This window comes from Geotrypetes seraphini, chromosome 4 (assembly GCF_902459505.1).
Source record: "Geotrypetes seraphini chromosome 4, aGeoSer1.1, whole genome shotgun sequence".
NCBI classification, from domain to species: Eukaryota; Metazoa; Chordata; class Amphibia; order Gymnophiona; family Dermophiidae; genus Geotrypetes; species Geotrypetes seraphini.
Genome location: NC_047087.1, coordinates 141,017,223 through 141,036,532, shown reverse-complemented (window position 1 = coordinate 141,036,532; position 19,310 = coordinate 141,017,223). Strand labels below are relative to the sequence as shown.

The window sequence follows — 19,310 nt, the reverse complement described above, 5'->3', positions numbered from 1 at the left end:
TCAATTGTTGATTTCGGCCTTCCTGGTCTTGCATCATCATCTGTGCTCACACGACCATTCCAAAAATGAGTTGCCCACCGAGAAACTGTACTACAGTCCACTGTTAACTCACCACAAACTTCACTTAACGCACTGTAGATTTCTGTCGGGTTTTTGCCACGTGGGTTTCATTCTTAATGTACGACCTCTGTTCGTCAATAGACACAGTAGCTGAGACACCTGCAGCCTCCATTTCCCACACTTGTCACAGCCACACTATGTACACTACAGAGCTCCTGTGCACATGTCCTGCTGCTTCAAGTACTGAACTGAAAGTGAAACAAGGTTTACTGCAATTGCATTATCCATTCCCCAATGTTGCCAACCTGTGCATTATTTATGAAATGACCCTTGTACAAAAGTGTAAGGTATTATCAGCTCAGCAGCTGTTTCCAGGCCAGTTCCTGTTCCAAGATGACAATGCACCTTGCCATCGCTCCAAACAGGTGATCAACTGGAAGGATCAGGACATTGAGCCATTCGACTGGCCTGCCCAAGCTTTGGATCTGAATCTGATTGAGAACTTATGGCACAAAAGATATCCAACATAAAAATGTGAGTTGATTGAATCACTCATTGCAGCCTGGAACCATGTTGTCATCCATAAGTACCTTAATACTGACACCACATACTGAGCCATCACTGATGCATAAAACAGCCACCTACATGAATATAAAAGGATTGATGGTGCTCGTATGCATTTATTTGGCCAGCGAAGCACATTACTTGATTTAAGCAGAAAAATGATTAACATGGCAACTTTAACAAACAAGCTCAAGTAATAAAAGTAGATTCTAATAGCCAAATGTATCCCTTATAATGTAGTACACAGACAAATCTATTGGGTCAACCCAAAAAAATTAAAGTATCAGAAAGTTGAAAGAATGCAAAATTCACAAGTGGTTCCACATCATTATAAATATGGAGAATCCCCCCCCCCCCCCCAAATAAAGACAGTCTTGTTTCCTCACCCATCACTTCTCTTCCACTAAGATTATTTTAGGAACTGGAAGAAAAAGGACACTGATCAGGTAAAATATAAACATTAGATTTATACAGATTGAATCATCTCTTTCCTTTAGTCTGACCTCCTTTCTTTCTTTCACTGTGCACATTTTCAGCACATAGACAAAACAGAGATGAAATGGCACAAATGAGGAGATGGATTGATTAATGGTGGCTTTCAGAGGCCTAGCTTATCAAACTTTAATGTCACTATTCATATTTCATTCTTTGGAAGAAAAATATATTTAACAAGCAATAGAAAAAAGACCACTATTTGCATTGGTTTCCAGTCTCCTCCACAGTATGCATGAGTCCCAGGAATTTGTTTCTATCTTCATTTTTAAACATTCAAACTTGCACTTCTGCTGATTTGGCAAGGCCTAGTGCTTGTGCTAAATCATCACTTGCATCATGCTTCAGAGTTCTTCTTACTGTCAGAGAAAAATAAAATTAGAACACTCACAAGCATACTCATAATTCACATTTAAGGTCCTTTTCTTCAAAGCAAGTAGTGTGAGATTAGTCAAAAACTAGTCACTGAAAGTGTACATTCTTTGAAAAGTCTTACAGAGCAATCAATACATGTGTTGTCATGGAAAGTATTCAACTTTTATATTCTACAATGTCTTTTTATCAATGGCACAAAAACCTTTGAGCTTTCTGTATTTTCACATAATTACTAGATGATATTTGTGATGAGAGCTATAACATGGCTGCCATGGCTCCCAAATCTCATTTATGTAATTCTTTAGATTCCTTGTAATAGATTACGACAAGCTGAAAAGAATCCAAATAATTCATTTCAAGGGCACTTTCCAAAACAACCTCCTTAGCAACCTGATGCCTCACCCTGGCCCTGGTCTTACATGGCAGATTTGCAGGAAATGCCTCATTTTGGAGTAAGGGTAAGATCTTGCTACCCTTCCCATAGGAATAGAATTGTGAGAGACCAGGTGCAAATACATTTGACACACCCTGTGCCTTTTGGACCTTCATCCTACTAATTTTCAATTGCTAAGGTTAAATTGTAGAAACACTCTTTTAGAAGACAGTTGAAACTGTTTTTATTGTCTAAAGAATTTGGTGGGTCATGTTGTACTGAGATAAAGCAAGGTTAAATGACTGATTAATGGTTGCTGCTGATCAATGTTGTTTATATGTTAATTAATTAGGCGCCATTAACTCGTAAGAACATAAGAACAGCCTTATTAGGTCAGACCAATGGTCCTTCAAGCCCAATAGCCCATTCTCACGGTGGCCAATCCACGGTGGCCAAAATCTAAGGAGTAGCAACATTTCATACTACCAATTCAGGGCAAGCAGTGGCTTGCCCCGTGACTTTCTCAATAACAGACTATGGATTTTCCTCCAGGAAGTTGTCCAAACCTTTTCTTGTGTTTGAGTCCTAGCAACTTGATGAAGTACAGAGCTTAAAAGAGTCTGGTAAGGTCCTCCAGAATCATCCTCATGGTTGTTTTCAACATGTCCAGCCATCTAATTGCAGGTTGCTCTCTTCACCTGGTTCTTTCAGTCTTCCAAACAGAATGTCCTTCTCCAATGATCTTTCTCTTCTGACGGTGTGACCAAAGTAAGACAGTTGTAACTTCATCATTTGGGTTTTGAGTGACATAGCCAGTTTGATCTTTTCTAGAATCGATTTGTTAGCTTTTCTAGCAGTCCACGGCATGCATAAAATCCTTCTCCAGAATCAAAGCTCAAAAAAGTCAATCTTCTTTCTGTCTTGTTTCTGTAGTATCCAGCTTTCGCTTCCATAATTAATCACTGAGAAAATGAGTACTTGGATAAGTCTGATCTTTGGAGTGTTATTTCCTTGTCTTTGAATACTTTGCCAAGAACCTTCATTGAAGAGTGACCCATTGCTATTCAGCAGAGTATTTCTTCCCTGCTAATTGTTTCTTTGTTTACAAAAGAGCCTGGGAGATTGAAATTCTTTACAACTTCTATTCTATTGCCTTCAAGCTCAAAATCTTCATCATTTTCCATGTTCATAATCTTCATCTTGTTTATGTTCAGCTCTAATCCTGTTATAGATTTTCAACTTTGACTAATGTCTTTTTTGCTGCTGGTGATGAGCGTTGTACCATCTGCATAGTGCAGGTTGTTTATATTTTGGCCACCAATTTTGAAGCCAATACTCTTCCAAATTTGCTTTTCTGAAGATGGCTTCGCTGTAAAGGTGACAAGATGCATCCTTGCCTGATGCCAGATTTTATTGGAAATCAATCAGTGTTGCCATATTCTGTTCTCACTGCAGCTTCTTAATTTTCATAGAGGCTCTTTATCAGCTGAATTATTTATTTGGGTATTCTTCATTTGTACTAGAGTTCTCCATAGTTTATCATGATCCACACAGTCAAAAGCTTTGCTGTAGTCAATGAAGCAAAAGTATATGGCTTTTGGCAATTTTTGCTCTTCTCCAATATTCATCTAACATTGGCAATAATGTCTCTTGTTCCTTGATCTTTTCTGAAACCAGCCTGAACTTCAGGTAATTCTTGCTCAGTGCATGACTTTAGCCCTTGCTGTATCATTCTCAGAAACATTTTGCTGGCATGTGGAATCAATGCAATTGTTCTGTAGTTATTACAGTCACTGGTGTCACTTTTCCATGGTATGAACAGTGATCTTCTTTAATCATTTGGACGTGTTTTTTTCCTTCCAAATCTGTTGAGCAAGGGCCTTGATAGCATCTTCTGACCTCTGACCAATTCAACTGGAATACCATCAATGCCAGGTGACTTATTTTTCGATAAAGTTTTAATTGCTGCTTTGGTGTGTGGGCTTTGTGATAAGGCATATGGGGACAGACTTAAATATCTCAATCTGTATACTTTGGAGGAAAGGCGGGAGAGGGGAAATTTGATAGACGTTTAAATACCTACGTAATATAAATGTGCATGAGTCGAGTCTCTTTCATTTGAAAGTAAACTCTGCAGTGCGAGGGCATAGGATGAAGTTAAGAGGTGATAGGCTCCAGCGTAGTTTGAAGAAATACTTTTTTATGGAAAGGGTGGTAGATGCGTGGAACAATCTCCCGGAAGAGGGGGTGGAAACGGAGACTGTCTGAATTCAAGAGGGCCTGGGATAGGCACGTGCGATCTCTCAGAGAGAGAAAGAGATAATGGTTACTGCAGATGGGTAGACTAGATGGGCCATTTGGCCTTTATCTGCCGTCATGTTTCTATGTTTTTTTGGCGTCAGTTTCCTGTTCAATTTCCCCAATGTTAACCTCATTGCACTGAGAGCGAAGGATTATGTGGAATATAAATTTTATTAAATAAAACAGGGAACTAATGTAATAACTTTGATTACTTGCTCATCCAGTTTCTTCTCAAGACTGCATGGTGGAAATACCCACCAATATTCTGTAAATACAGAAATTTCCTTCTCTGGTTCTACAGTCATGGCTGTGAGATTTTGAAGAGCAAATCTTTTGAGTTGGCCTTTTTTAAAAAAGTACTATTGTCAAAGATTCCAGTTTCTCCTGCATGGCTAGTTAGTTGAATCCTACACTGTTTTCCCTCCTGCTATGTATCGTGCTATCTTCTCCTCCACTTTTAAAAACATAAATCTGCCATACTAGGCCAGATTAATATTCCATTGAGCCCTGCATACTTGTCTGTCTCAGTCACTTGGCAGTAACCAGCAGATCCCGTCCCTATTGCTGATGCCCAGAAGAAGGGAGGTGCTTTGTTTCAGTTTTGATCACATTCTCTGATTCCTGAAAGACTTGGGTTATTGACCAGTTGATAATTGCCTAGCTTCACATTTTTAAACTAAAAAAAACATGCTATTAACCTTCAGGTACAATGTGTATTATTACTTACAGGACTTTCTATTGGCTCTAGATCTTTTGCGTTCTTTGGTGGTAGACAACCTTTGATGAGGATTTTGCGTTACAGACTTTACTAAACGATCCATTATTTCATCTGAGACATCAGTGGGTGAACCAGTAACATCATCCTTTGCTTCAGTGAGATCTGGAGGGCTACATATTCCTATACCTACAAAAAAGGAAAACAACAGTATCCTAAACATCTTACAATGAATAAGCTTGCAAAAACTTGACATTTTTCTCCTGCTGCATTGTAAATTTATATGGGTCCATATTCAAAATGATTTAAGTGGCAGAAGAGGTTCCTAACTGCTTAAATTGTTGTGCTTGTCCAGCTGCCACTATTTCATGGCACCCACCTAAGTGAGCAGATCAGGGACATTAAAAAGGATGGAGTTGAGAAATGCGGGTTCTGGCACTCTGCATAACTAACTGGTATGTTGTAATTTTGCCTGGTTAGCTAGGTGAGTGCTGGCACCTACATAACTTCTGGTATCTATTTGTTGGCATGTTTCAAAGTGCTCCTCAGCCTCCCATATCCTTAGCAAGATCAGATCACTCCTCCCTTCCACCCACTGATTAACAAGTAAAGCAGTAGTACCGTAGAACAACCTTTAGAGGTTGCAGCAGTCATGTTTACTATGATGCTATTAAGGGCAGAAGTGAGTGCCCCCGATGCTTAGCTGGACCGTTAGGGAGCTCAGATAGGCCGCGGAAGTGGCTATTCTGATGGATGGGGGAGGGGAGAACATAGAAATCAGGACTTATATAGATCCTAGATGATATTCAGCCACAACCTGTATAAAGGCTGGTGGCTTGAAACATTCTGGACAGCTGCCAAAATTCAATGCTGATACCCAGACACCTGCTATTGAATATGGAATGCCCTGCCATTGAATATTGGGTCTAATTCTGACCACCGAGTGAAGCATAAATATAATTAAAAATAATAAATTACTACTGAATTATATTGGGATCAAATGTTAAGTTTCAAATAATGGTTTACTAGACTAACATAATTTAGAGTCCAGAATTCAAGGTTCTGGAAGGAGCCCTAGTAAATAGCTCTTGGAAGACCTCTCCATCCAGTGGTGTAAATTCTACTCAAGCAGCTCTTCTGAGGTAGGTTCCCCACTCTGGAGACTCCACTATCTTCTTCCCTCAAAGATCAGCATGGGGAGTTTCCTGAAGCCTAAATCCACTGCCCAGGTATTCTCCTTCATCTTCAGGCCTGCCAGTATCTGTTTACAGATTCATTCTGGCTCGTATTCAGAAAGGAAAAATTGTAGGTGACAGTAGAGCTCCCAGTGAAGTAAGAGGATCACAGAAAAAAATCTGAAGTGCAGATGGCTCGCAGCCATGGGAAGATTACCCACTTGTCCAGAATGACAAACCTATTGCACTGGAAATATCTTTATCAAATCCCATCCCTGGTTTTGTTTTTTTGTTTTCTTTACAGGCAACTCCTGTCCAACAAAACCCCTGTGCTCCTGGGAGGTTAGGAATATTGTTAATTATACTCCTAACTAACCCCAAATCTCTTTCTGTTGTAGTCTGTTTTGGACTGTTTGCAGCTCCATTCACCAGAAGTCCCAATTGCTTCATGACCTGAACAATTCTCACAGGTTAGATCTGGTGGGACTAGTGGAGACCTGGCTTCTCCTTGGTAAGGAATCTTGCCTCTATTAGGCTCTACTCCCGGGTTACTCTGTCTATTTTTCATCTAGGCAGGATAGATGTGGTGGAAGTTTAGCCTTGATCTTTTCTTCTTTTTTGATAGTTACAGATCTCTCTACCTCATAATTCCCTTTATCATGAAACTCTATTCATTAATAGTGTGTGCTATTCCATCCCTCCATATTCTTTTTACTGTCCCCCTTCATTCTCTCAGAGCAAATGGGACCTGGTGTTTAGCAGATGCATTTGTGAAATATCCTAACCTGCTTATATTATTTGATTTTAATGTTCATGTAGACACTCCATCTCTTCTCTGTCCTGCTTTCTTTCTTTTGACTCTTACTTCATTTTCTATCAAACTAGATCTTCACTTCCCTACACATGTAGTGGAACATCTTGACGTGGTCATGTCTAATGGCACCTCTAAATTTTCATGCTCAAATTTTGTTGCTGTCCCTCTCACATGATCCAGAGGTTTAGCCATGGGGTGGACCTGGACAGGCTTGGCCAGTCTACTCTGCAGCCATGGATTGCTAGCAGCAGTTCCTACATTCTAATGGCAGCTGACCCGGAAGCCTTCTCTCTGCCGTGTTTGCATTCTGCGTCAGCCGCTGATTGACATGTAGGAATTGCTGCTGGTGACCTGAAGAGAAACAGAAATGCTGCAAGGCCAGGGCTGAGGAGGAAAGGGAGGGAAAGAGAGGCTGCTACATGGGCTGGGGAGTAGGGAGGGGAGGGAAGGAAAGAGAGGCTGCTGCACAGGCTGGGAGGGGGTGGGAAAGAGAGGCTGCTGCTGCATGGGTGAGGGTGGGAAGGGAGGAAGGGAGTGAGAGGCTGTACCTGAAGAATGGTTTGAAGTTTATTGCTTCCCCCGCCAGTCTCTCCTCATATTCTCTTTTTGCTTTCCTAACCACTTGGTGACATTCTCTTTGGTGTCCTTTGTGTTCCTTCTGGTTTTCCTTTGTTTGGTCCTTTTTCCATTTTTTGAAAGATGCTTTTTTGTCACTTATCGCCTTTTTCACTGCATTTATTATCCATACTGGGTTTTTTGTTCGATTCTTTTTGCACCCTTTCTTGAACCTGGGGACGTACAGGTTCTGTGCCTCTTGCACCGTTCCTTTGAGTAGGGACCAGGCTTTTTCTACGGTCTCCATCCTCCCTGAGTTGCCGCTGAGTTTCTTTCCCACCATATTCCTCATGGCATCGTAATTTCCTTTTCTGAAATTGAGTGCTATTGTTGTGGTTCTTATCACCTTTGATGACCCACTTCCTAGCTTGCATTGGATCATGTTGTGATCGCTGTTTCCTAGTGGCGCTAGTACCGCCACCTCCTTTGCGGGTCCCCCTAGCCCGCTGAGGACTAGGTCAAGAGTGGCATCTCCCCGTGTTGGTTCCGTGACCAGCTGTTCCATGAAACAGTCCCTCGTAGCCTCCAGGAATTTGGTCTCCCTCATGCAGTTTGAGTGTCCAATACTCCAGTCTATCCCAGGGTAGTTGAAGTCCCCCATCACCACCACACTTCCGCTTTTGCATACCTGCCTCAATTCAGCCTCCAGGTCCTGGTCGATTGTTTCCGGTTGTCCAGGTGGGCGATAGTACAGTCTCAATTTGATGTCTGCTCCAGTTCCCCCTTGTAGCTTGACCCATAGTGATTCCAAGCCGTCCGCCCTTACTGTTGTTTCCATCCTGATTGAAGGAATGGAGTCCTTTATATATATCGCTATTCCTCCAACCTTCTTGTGTGTCCTGTCTCTCCTTTAGAGTTTGTACCCTGGTATGACCACATCCCATTTGTTGTCCTCAGTCCACCATGTTTCTGTGACTCCAATTATGTCTAAGTCCTTTTTACTGGCTATGATTTCCAGCTCTCCCATTTTGGCTCTTAGGCTCCTAGCATTAGTGTATAGGCAATTTAAGTCCCGGTTGTTTGCCCTCCTCGCTGGTTCTCCTCGTGGTTTGGCGCTTCTGCCGACTCACTCATGGGTCGCCAGCCCCCGAGCCTTGTTACATTCATCCTCATCCTGCGGTGCGTCTGTATCGTCCTCAGCCTGTTTCCCCATGTTTGGATGCCCTTCTGGTTCTTGTTGTTCCCTCTTAATTCCGCCTGCTAGGTTCATTTGTGCTTTGGGCCCCTGCATTGCGTCCTTGGGTCCATTTTCCATAAGTTCCCACTCAGCCCCGAGCCCTCTTTTACAATTTCCTGATTTAGTATCCTTGTTTGATACTTTGGTCCGATGTGTCGAGGTCAGATCAACTATCGGCTTTCCCCTTCTCCTCAGTTTAAAGCCAAGTCTATGCCGCTCTGGATGTTGCGTGCCAGCATCCTCGTCCCAGCCGTGCTCAGGTGCAGTCTGTCCCTCCTGTAGAGGGACGGACTGCAGCTGATCATTTTTGTCGCTCTTCTCTGGACCCTTTCGAGTAGTACTATGTCCTTTTTCCTTTTCCCAATGGACCCAACACAGTAACCTTGCATTCTACTAAGGACCAAATGTAAAATAGCTCCCCTCTTGTCAGTTCCTGGACCAGTTGCTCTAAGAAGCAGTCATTTATGGCACCTAGGAATTTTACCTCCCTAGCACTCCCTGATGTAACATTTATACCAGGGGTAGGGAACTCCGGTCCTCGAGAGCTGTATTCCAGTCGGGTTTTCAGGATTTCCCCAATGAATATGCATTGAAAGCAGTGCATGCAAATAGATCTCATGCATATTCATTAGGGAAATCCTGAAAACCCGATTGGACTACGGCTCTCAAGGACCGGGGTTCCCTACCCCTGATTTATACTGTTGACCAATTTGCTAGCGTTCCTAATCTCTGAAAACATTTCTTCATTTGTCTGTTCATTCTGTCCTGGAGGAGGGTAGTATAACTCTATCTTTATATTCCTTCTCTTCACACATGGAATTTCTATTCATATTGATTCCACACTGCTATGTTATACAGAATTTATTTTGTTTGATTCAATTCCCTCTTTAACATAAAGAACAACCCCCGTCCAATTTTATCTACTCTATCCTTGCGATATAATTTGTTCCCAGGTAATAGTGTCTCATTGATTGTCTTCCTTCCACCAGGTCTCTGATGTGGAGTCATGAAACTTACAAGTTATTCCACATATTCACCCTAAGTTTAACATACATGGCACATCATGTCTGAAGTTTCTATAACCCTTCCAAAAATACCCTGATGTCTGGTCACTGAAACACTGCTCCGCTGCTACTGCTACAATCACCTCTGAATCACTTGAAAATTGTTGCCCTTTCAAACTCTTTTAAGGTTTGAAACAGAAAATACGAGATGAAGCAAGATCTGGTAAGTAGGGTGGCTGGTCTATTCACTGAAACCCCAACTGTGTCAAAAACAGCCTTGTGAGAAGATGCATTGTCTTGCAAAAAGATAGCTCCTAGCCACAGCTTCCCTCTCTCTTTTTTTTTTTTTCTTTCAATGCCTCTTTTAATTGGCACAGCACATTACAGTAGTATTCTGCATTAACTGTTTGGCACCTTAGAATATAGTCAAATCATTGCAACACCTTTCTGATCCCAAAACACTGTTTCCCATGACCTTTCCTCTGACTTTTGGGTCTTGAATTTCCTTGGCCTTGGAGAACCTGAGTGCCACCACTGCATGGACTGTTGTTTTGTGTAAGGATCATAGTGGTATAACCATGCTTCATCAACAGTAGCTAGTCATTCCAAAAGGTTGGCACCAGTTTACTGAAAATGCTGCAAAATCAACTTGGAAGTGTTCACTCCGTGTCATTTCTCGCCAGCATTCAAACATTTGGGCACCTATTTTGCTGACAGCTTCTGCACACCCAGTTGCTTGTGGATTATACACCCAACACATTTCTTGGATATATGTAGTGTCTCAGCAATTGTTTTAGCCAATATCGCTGATCTGCTAAAATCAGGTCATGGACATGGTCAACAATTTCAGGAGTTGACAGTGTTTGAGGCCTACTAGACCTTAAGAGCATAAGAACATAAGATTTTCTGCTGCTGGGTCAGACTAGTGATCCATCGTGCCCAGCCGTCCGCTCACATGGTGGCCCTTAGGTCAAAAACCAGTGCCCTATTTAAGTTTAGCCTTACTTGCATATGTTCTGTTTCCAGTAGGAACTTATCCAACCTTGTCTTGCATCCCTGAAGGGTGCTTTCCCCTATAACAGCCTCTGGGAGAGCGTTCCAGATCTCCACCACTCTCTGGGTGAAGAACTTCCTTATGTTTGTACAGAATCTTTTCCCTTCTAACTTTAGCAAGTGCCCTCTCATTCTCATCACCTTGGAGAGGGTGAACAATCTCTCTGTCTCTACTAAGTCAATTCCCTTCAATATCTCGTTCCCTCTCAGTCTTTTCTTTTCAAGGGAGAGGCCCAGTTTTTCTAGCCTCTCATTGTACGGCAACTCCCACAGCCCCTTAATCATTTTTGTCGCTCTTCTCTGGACCCTTTCGAGTAGTACTATGTCCTTTTTCATGTACAGCGACCAGTGTTGCACACAGTATTCCAGGTGGGGCATACCATGGCCTGGTACAACAGCATGATAACCTTTTCAGATCTGTTTGTGATCCCCTTCTTAATCATTCATAGCATACTGCATCTTCGGTCTTGAAATCTCCATGCTGCATACCATTTCTTCACCAAGAGTATGAAGGGCATTTGTCACTCGATGCTGCATCATACATTCATGGATTTCCTTTGGAGTTTTCTTCTACAGAAATAGGAACTTCATGACAGCTCAAAGTTCCACACTTGAAAATTCCACACTTTTCATTGACATGGTTCAATCAATGATCAGAAACAATGTCAAAAACATAGCATTACAATTCTGCAAATTGACACTTTGTAAAATAAAATAACACTCTTTTCAGCAACAGTGGCAAAATAATGCTCAGAATTTAGGAAATTGTTTGGCCTGAGAACTTTTCAGCACCCCCTCATATAAAAAGTGTCTTTTTTCATATATATAAACAAAACTCACTTCTGGCAGCTCTGCTACGCCGTACTTGGGGCTCTATTGAACTTATAAGGACACTCTTCATGTCTTCATGCCCTTTGCCCATCTGCTCTTCCACATCAGCAGCAAATGATGGAGTCACAATATTTTCTGAGCTGCTTGCAGCACTGACAAATTTTTCTGTCTGAAAAAGAAAGTTAAAATATGTGCACCTGTATGTACAGTCAAGTATTTCTATGAAAGGTGCAACATCTTTCCCAGGTCAATTGTTTTTATTTTATTTTAAAATGTCCCTAAAATGTGGGTTTTTTTTTTTTTTTTTTAATCATATTTAATTTCATATATGGAAAGCACTTTGATATATAGTTATAAAAAAGTTGGAACAAGTTTAGGGCAAATAAAAGCACAAAAGAAGTACCTTAATATTCTTTGCACCACATATGAGAAGATGAACAGAGTAAATGGTAGGAATGTGAATTACTTAGCATGCCATTAGTGTGCATCCACTTAAATGCTGCATGAGCACTCACGACCTACAAAATAGGTGTCGCATAGAGAATGACACGGTGACAGAATTTGTCACCATCTCCATCCCCGCAGATAACTGTGGAAAACCATCCACATGTCATTCTTTAGGAAGAGAGGGAAGAATCAGAGTATGAATGGGCACATACATTGACCCTCAAGCCTTGCATTGAAGAATACTGGTGTAGAAGGACTGAGATTGAGATAGACACTAAAGAATGACACGGAATGGTTTCCTGCAGTTATCCGTGGGAATGGAGATGGTGACAAATTCTGTCACCATGCTATTCTCTAGGTAAGAGCTCATGTAGTAATCCTGTGCTGATTAGCACAGGAACATTCACTCTCTGGCCACTGACACACCCCCTCCATTAAAAAAAAAAAAAAAAGACAAAAAATTGTTAGCACACAGATTAGTGTGCGCTGATTTGGAATGTACTGCATTATGTCAGAGCGTGTTCTGTTGTAAGCCATTTTATGTTGCAGTAGGTGAGCATTAGCACTTACTGCAGCTAATTATTAAAAGGGCCCCTCGGTGAGTAATGCAATTTTACATCAATATTCTCATGTGTTTTCCCATACTGGGCAGGTACTGGGCAGATTTGTACTGTCTTGTGTCCCAAATATGGCAATTTAAGGATAGGCTGGAGATGGTTTTTGACCCAAACAGCAGTAATATGAAACATGAAGACAGTGTTGGGCAGACTTTTATGTTCTGTATACCGCAAATTACAAGTTGGTTCAGGGGTCTGTGCTGGAACTGCTGATTTTTAACATATTTATCATTCTGGAGATGGGAATAACTAGTGAGATAATTAAATTTGCTGATGACACAAAGTTGTTCAAAGTTGTTAAATCGCAAGAGGACTGTGAAAAATTGCAAGAGAACCTTGTGAGACTGTGTGTCAAAATGGAAGATGACATTTAATGTGAGCAAGTGCAAAGTGATGCAAGTTGGAAAGAGGAACCCGAACTATAGCTACCTGATACTGGTTCTATAAGTCACTGCCCAGGAAAAGGATCTAGTTGTCACTGTTGAGAATACATTCAAACCCTCAGGTCAATGTGCAGGAGTGGCTAAGAAAGCAAATAGAATGTTAGGAATTATCAGGAAAGGAATGGAAAGCAAAGAGGAAAATGTTATAGAGTATAATCTCGTTATAACGGACTTCAAGAGACCTCGAAAAACAATCCGTTATATCCAGAGTCCGTTATATCCAGAGTTGTATTTTTTTAAACTTTATTTAAGTCAATTGAAACAATGTACAAACAATGAACAACAGTCACTGCACAAGCATATCAGCAACATCAATAGCAAAACTCAGCAAAACATTGCACAAAAACATGGCACAAAATGACTGCAAAACCAGAACACTAAAAGATGTTCTAAAGTATTATGTCGCATTGTCATGGAAAAAAAAGTAATCTGTCATTTTCTTCTGGGCTGCATTTCTTTCATATGTTTTAGTGATGTACACATCAAGTTTTCCATTAATATGTCTGCTTCAACAGCATCATTAGCGTTATGTTCAATGTAACGCTGCAGCAGAGTCAACGCCATGCTTGCTTCACGTGTAGATGGTGGAAGCTCAGCTGGAGCCTCCTCATCACTGGATTCACCAGTTTGTGCATTATCGGCACTGCCAGACTTTGCCTTGACTTCTGCTAAAATCTCCTGATCGGTCAACACAGCAGATGTCTGCACCTGCTCATCAATGGCAAGAAATTCTTCCATAGATGTAGTCTGGTCCAAGAAATGCAATTCCATTAGCCATTCAAAAATGTTATCACAGTCACAAGCAGACAATGTTGTCAATGGGGGTGTCTCTGAACAATCTTCTCCTGTCTCTGCAGAAATGTCAGAATCAATTTTCATGACAACTCCCGCCTTCCTGAAACAAGGAGGAGGCAGTAACCGGAGCAGCGTTTCTGTAAGCACTTGTTAAAAGTTACTTACTTTGAGGAGAGGAGGCAAAGCGTGGTCGCAGGCAGGCAGTGTGGGGTAGGCGAGACTTAGCTCCGCCTACCCCCTGCGCGTCACCAACTCCGCGACTCGGCCCCCCCTTAAAGGGGAGAGCGCTAACGGCACGCAGCTGTGCGGCGAAGGCGAGCGGCAAAGGCGCTCGCCTTAGCGAGAGCGCCTTTGCGAAGACGACTTAAGAAGGAGCCAGGAAGGTAGGACAACAACTTAATTTAACAAACTCAGACGGTTGGTTGGGACAAAGTCAGGGAAACTAATTTGTAGGGGGACTTGCTGATACTTATTGGTGCAGAGGGACAATACATATAGCACATATACGGCACAGGCAGCTTCGAGGAGGAACAGGTTATGAGCAACCACGGAATCCAGAAGATGTGCTTTCCAGTCTTCTGCACCGGCTGCAGTATGTATGAGTACCTCCCCTCGGGGACTATGGCATACATTTGCAGCCAGTGCAGGGAGCTGGAAAGCCTGAAACAGCAAGTCTGGCTGCTCGAGGGAACGGTGAAGGAACTGGAAGAACTGCTCACCAATAAAGAGGCTAATCACGCACAGGGGAGGTTGACTGAGGAGTCTAGCAATAGTGAGGTGATTCAAGAATTGGAGAGATACATCAAAGAAGCCCACCATCAGATTGTGGAGACCTCAGAGATTGAGAGCAGCATCCGAATAACCCAAGAAGGAGGAAGATTTGAAGAAGAAAGGGGCACCAATCCAATCAGCACAGAAGACAGACCATCTGAGGATATGATGCAGATGACAGAAGATATGACTTACGCCGAGGATACAGACTTAAGACCCCCGAGGAACCTCCAACTAAAGAAGATTGGAATTATAGTCGGAGATTCTATAATAAGAAATGTGGACAGCCACATTGCGGGAGGAAGAGAAGATAGAATGGTCACCTGCCTGCCTGGAGCAAGAGTGAAGGATGTGGCCAGCAGGATCACCAGGATTTTAGATGGAGCAGGAGGAAAGGATACGGCTGTGCTTATCCATGTAGGAACCAACGATGTTTGCGGGCGGAAGTATGACAGGGAAGATATGAAAGACCAGCTTCGCTCACTGGGAAGGAAGCTGAAGGTCAGGGAGGTTAAGGTGGCTTTCTCGGAAATTCTTCCGGTACCAAGAGCAGACGAAAGGAGACAGGAGGAACTGAGAGCTGTGAACGTCTGGATGAGGCACTGGTGCAAGGAGGAGGGATTTGACTTCGTGCGAAACTGGACAACATTCTGGGGAAAAAGCAGGCTCTATAGAAAGGACGGACTACACCTCGCAATGCATGGAGCGAGGGTCCTGGCTGAGAACATAAAGAAGTCCATTGAGAAGGCTTTAAACTAAAGTTCGGGGGAGAGCCAACAGTCGACAACCGGTCGATGGCACGGACACCAGAATATCCTGTTGAGGTAACTCCAAGCAATCACACGGATATACGGCAAGAACCGGAAGATACTTCAAGAACCGAGGAAGAAGATCAAATGGATACAAAAAAGGATGTGAGGGCATGCAAATCCAGTAAATTAGTGCAGTTTAAATGTATGTACACCAATGCCAGAAGCTTAGGAAATAAAATGGGCGAGCTGGAAGAATTAGGAAAAAGAGAACAACTCGATATCATAGGAATAACAGAAACATGGTGGAATGAAGAGAATGAATGGGACACGGCATTGAATGGATATAGACTATATAGAAGAGATAGGATTGGGCAAAAAGGGGGGGGGGGTATTGCCCTGTATGTCCAAGAAGACATAGAGTCGGTTAGTGAAGGAGATACAGAGGTAAATGGTAAACTAGAGTCACTCTGGATAAAGATTCCTGGACGAAAAGAAGCAGATACACGAATTGGTCTTTATTATAGACCCCCGGGACAGACCGAGAAAACAGACATTGAAATGATGGAGGAAATTACTCAGAGAAGTAAATCGGGAAATACAACGATCATGGGGGACTTCAACTTTCCGGGGATCAACTGGAAATTGGCAACGTCAAACTGCGGTAGGGAGTTAAAATTCCTTGAAATGTTAGGTGATTGCTTCCTTGAACAAATGGTAAGAGATTCGACAAGATGAAATGCAATCCTAGACTTGGTCATAAATGGCATTGCTGGTAGAGCAGCAGATGTAGAAGTTACGGCCCCTCTAGGGACAAGCAATCACAATATGATCAATTTTAACATTGGCAACGGAAAAGAGAAACCAATCAAGACTAAAACCACGACCTTCAACTACAAAAAAGGAAATTATAACAGCATGAGAACTTTGGTTAGAAAACGGCTAAAGAAGGGCATAGCAGACATCCAAACAGTTGAACAAGCATGGTCTCTACTAAAGAACACCATCATAGAAGCACAGAATCTACACATTCCAAAGATAACCAAAGGAAGGCGTAAAAAGAAAAATGGTGAACCAGCTTGGTTATCCAAAGAGGTAAAAGACGCAGTGAGGGAGAAGAGGAACTCGTTTAAAATATGGAAACGAGAAAAAACGACGGAAGCCTGGAACTGTCACAAAATTGACCAAAAAGAAGTGTCACAAAGTGGTAAGAGATGCTAAAAAAGTCTACGAGGAGAAGATAGCGCAAGAGGACAAAAACTTCAAGCCCTTTTTTAGATATATAAAGGGAAAGAAACCAGCAAGAGAGGCGGTAGGACCTCTCGATGATCATGGAAAGAAAGGGTCAATTAAAGATGATAAACAGGTTGCCGACAGGTTAAACACATTCTTTGCCTCAGTCTTCACCAATGAGGACACTTCAATAATGCCGGACACAGGGAAGATATTCACAGGGGCCACAGAGGAAAGCCTAACAACAGTGAAGGTGACGGACATGATTTACTCCCAAATTGACAAACTAAAAAGCGACAAATCCCCGGGACCGGATGGAATTCACCCAAGAGTATTAAAGGAACTTAAGGAGGAAATTGGCGAACTATTACTAATAGTGGCTAACATGTCAATTATAACTGGACAAATACCAGAAGACTGGAGGATAGCAAATGTCATCCCAATTTTCAAAAAGGGATCAAGAGGGGATCCAGGAAACTACCGACCTGTGAGCCTCACATCGGTTCCAGGGAAAATAGTTGAATCACTAATCAAAGAGAACATCGTGCAACACTTGGAAGACCATAATCTAATAAGGGATAGTCAACACGGTTTCAGGAAAGGGAAATCATGTTTGACAAACTTACTACAATTCTTCGAGAAAGTGAACAAACAAATGGATCGTGGGGAACCAGTGGATATAATTTACTTGGACTTTCAGAAAGCGTTTGATAAAGTCCCTCATGCAAGGCTTATGAAGAAACTAATAAGCCATGGAATTGGAGGAGAAGTACACAGATGGATCGGCAACTGGCTTGAAAACAGAAGGCAACGGGTTAGCATAAATGGGAAATTCTCGGACTGGGAGAAAGTGACTAGCGGCGTGCCCCAAGGCTCGGTTCTTGGGCCTATCTTGTTCAATATTTTTATAAACGACCTGGAAGAGGGTACAACATGCAATATAATAAAGTTTGCAGATGATACAAAACTATGTCAGGCGTTTGGCTCTCAAAGGAACTGCGAGGACCTCCAGAAAGATCTGAACAAGCTGGAAACGTGGGCGATAAAGTGGCAGATGAACTTTAATGTAAACAAATGCAAGGTGATGCATCTAGGAAACAAAAACAAGGAATATGAGTACAAGATGTTGGGGGTGAAATTAGTAAAAAGCGAGCAGGAAAGGGATTTTGGGGTACTGATTGACAGTACCCTAAAACCATCGGCACAATGTGCGGCAGCGGCAAAGAAAGCGAACAGGATGTTGGGCATAATTAAGAGGGGGATTACGAGTAGAACGGAAGAGGTCATAATGCCACTTTATAGAACAATGGTCCGACCGCACTTAGAATACTGTGTCCAACACTGGTCTCCATACCTTAAAAAAGATATTACTCTGCTGGAAAAAGTGCAGAGGCGAGCCACGAAACTTATCAAAGGAATGGAAAATTTGACTTACAAGGATCGACTCAGGAAGCTGGGGCTGTTTACCCTAGAGAAGAGAAGACTAAGAAGAGATTTGATAGAGACTTTTAAAATATTAAAAGGATTTGATAAAATAGACCAAAAAGAAGCATTACTGAAATATTCTGATGTGACGAGGACAAGAGGACATAGGCTGAAACTGAGTGGCAGCAGTTTTAGGACAAATGTCAGGAAATTCTGTTTCACACAGCGCGTGGTGGGTGCTTGGAATGCACTCCCGGAGGAGGTTGTGGAGGAGACTACTGTATTGGGATTCAAGCACAAGTTGGATGCACACCTTCTTGCATATCATATTGAGGGATACGGTAAATCCGGGTCTCCAAAAAGGAGTACCTAAATGGGCCGCCGCGTAGACTGACCGAGCCCATCGCAGACACTGCAGGATGTCGATGGCAAAGTTGTCCATGTCACTGTTCTCAATGGCTATGATAAGTTTATGCATAAGTCGTTTTCTATACAGAACTTTGAAGTTCTGTATGATGCCCATGTCACATGGCTGAAGTTGACTAGTATGGTTTGGTGGCAAGAATCCAGCTGTATTGCTTTAAGATGTTCAGCTACAGCCGGGTCATGTGCACTGCAATTATCAATGATCATCAGAATGTGACGCTTTTCCTTCACAAATTTTCTGTCAAGATCTGTTGACCATTCACTGAGCAGACTGGCTGTCATCCATGCTTTACGATTGCTTTTGTACACAACTGGAAGCGACTTCGCACCTTTGAAACAACATGGCTTGGCAAACTTTCCAGTAGCTAGTAGCAGTAGCTTTTTAGATCCATCCATATTGTCAGCAAACAATAATGTCAGGCACACCTTACTTCTCTTGCCACCGTGGCAGCTGTCTCCTTTGAACGTCATTATGCGATCCGGCAACAACTTATAAAATAACCCAGTCTCGTCAGCGTTGAAAACATTGCGTTCATCATATTGGTCCAGCAGCTGTGGCAGTTTGGTCTGTAGCCAGTCTGCAGCAAGTTCTTGTAGTACAGACTCTGATTCGCCACTCAGGACACAAAAGATAACAGCTCTGCGCTTCTTGAATCGATCCAGCCATCCATCACTACATTTAAAGTCGTCGTGACCAAGTTGAACAGAAAGACTGACTGCTTTCGCTTTCAGAATTGGACCAGAGATTGGTGTGCTTGCTTCAACAAAAGAAAAAGCGCATCTTCAACATCATCATAGGTGGATTTGCGCATTTTCTTACTGCCATCTGCAAACCACAAAGAAGTCTTGTACTTC

At 42.3% G+C, this 19,310-nt stretch overlaps 1 protein-coding gene across 4 annotated transcripts in view; it reads right to left on the bottom strand.

The window, feature by feature from the left end:
• Positions 1 to 964: 964 nt before the first annotated feature.
• FHOD1 (formin homology 2 domain containing 1) overlaps positions 965 to 19,310 on the bottom strand; it is a 471,898-nt gene continuing 453,552 nt past the window's right edge. For all 4 annotated transcript variants that reach the window (XM_033940727.1, XM_033940726.1, XM_033940728.1 and 1 more), the window contains 3 exons: positions 11,559 to 11,718; positions 4,893 to 5,069; positions 965 to 1,475 (listed from right to left, as the gene is read on the bottom strand). In XM_033940727.1, the coding sequence (XP_033796618.1) occupies positions 1,393 to 1,475; positions 4,893 to 5,069; positions 11,559 to 11,718 (420 nt within the window). In that variant the 3' untranslated portion in view covers positions 965 to 1,392. The remainder of the gene's footprint in view (positions 1,476 to 4,892; positions 5,070 to 11,558; positions 11,719 to 19,310) is intronic.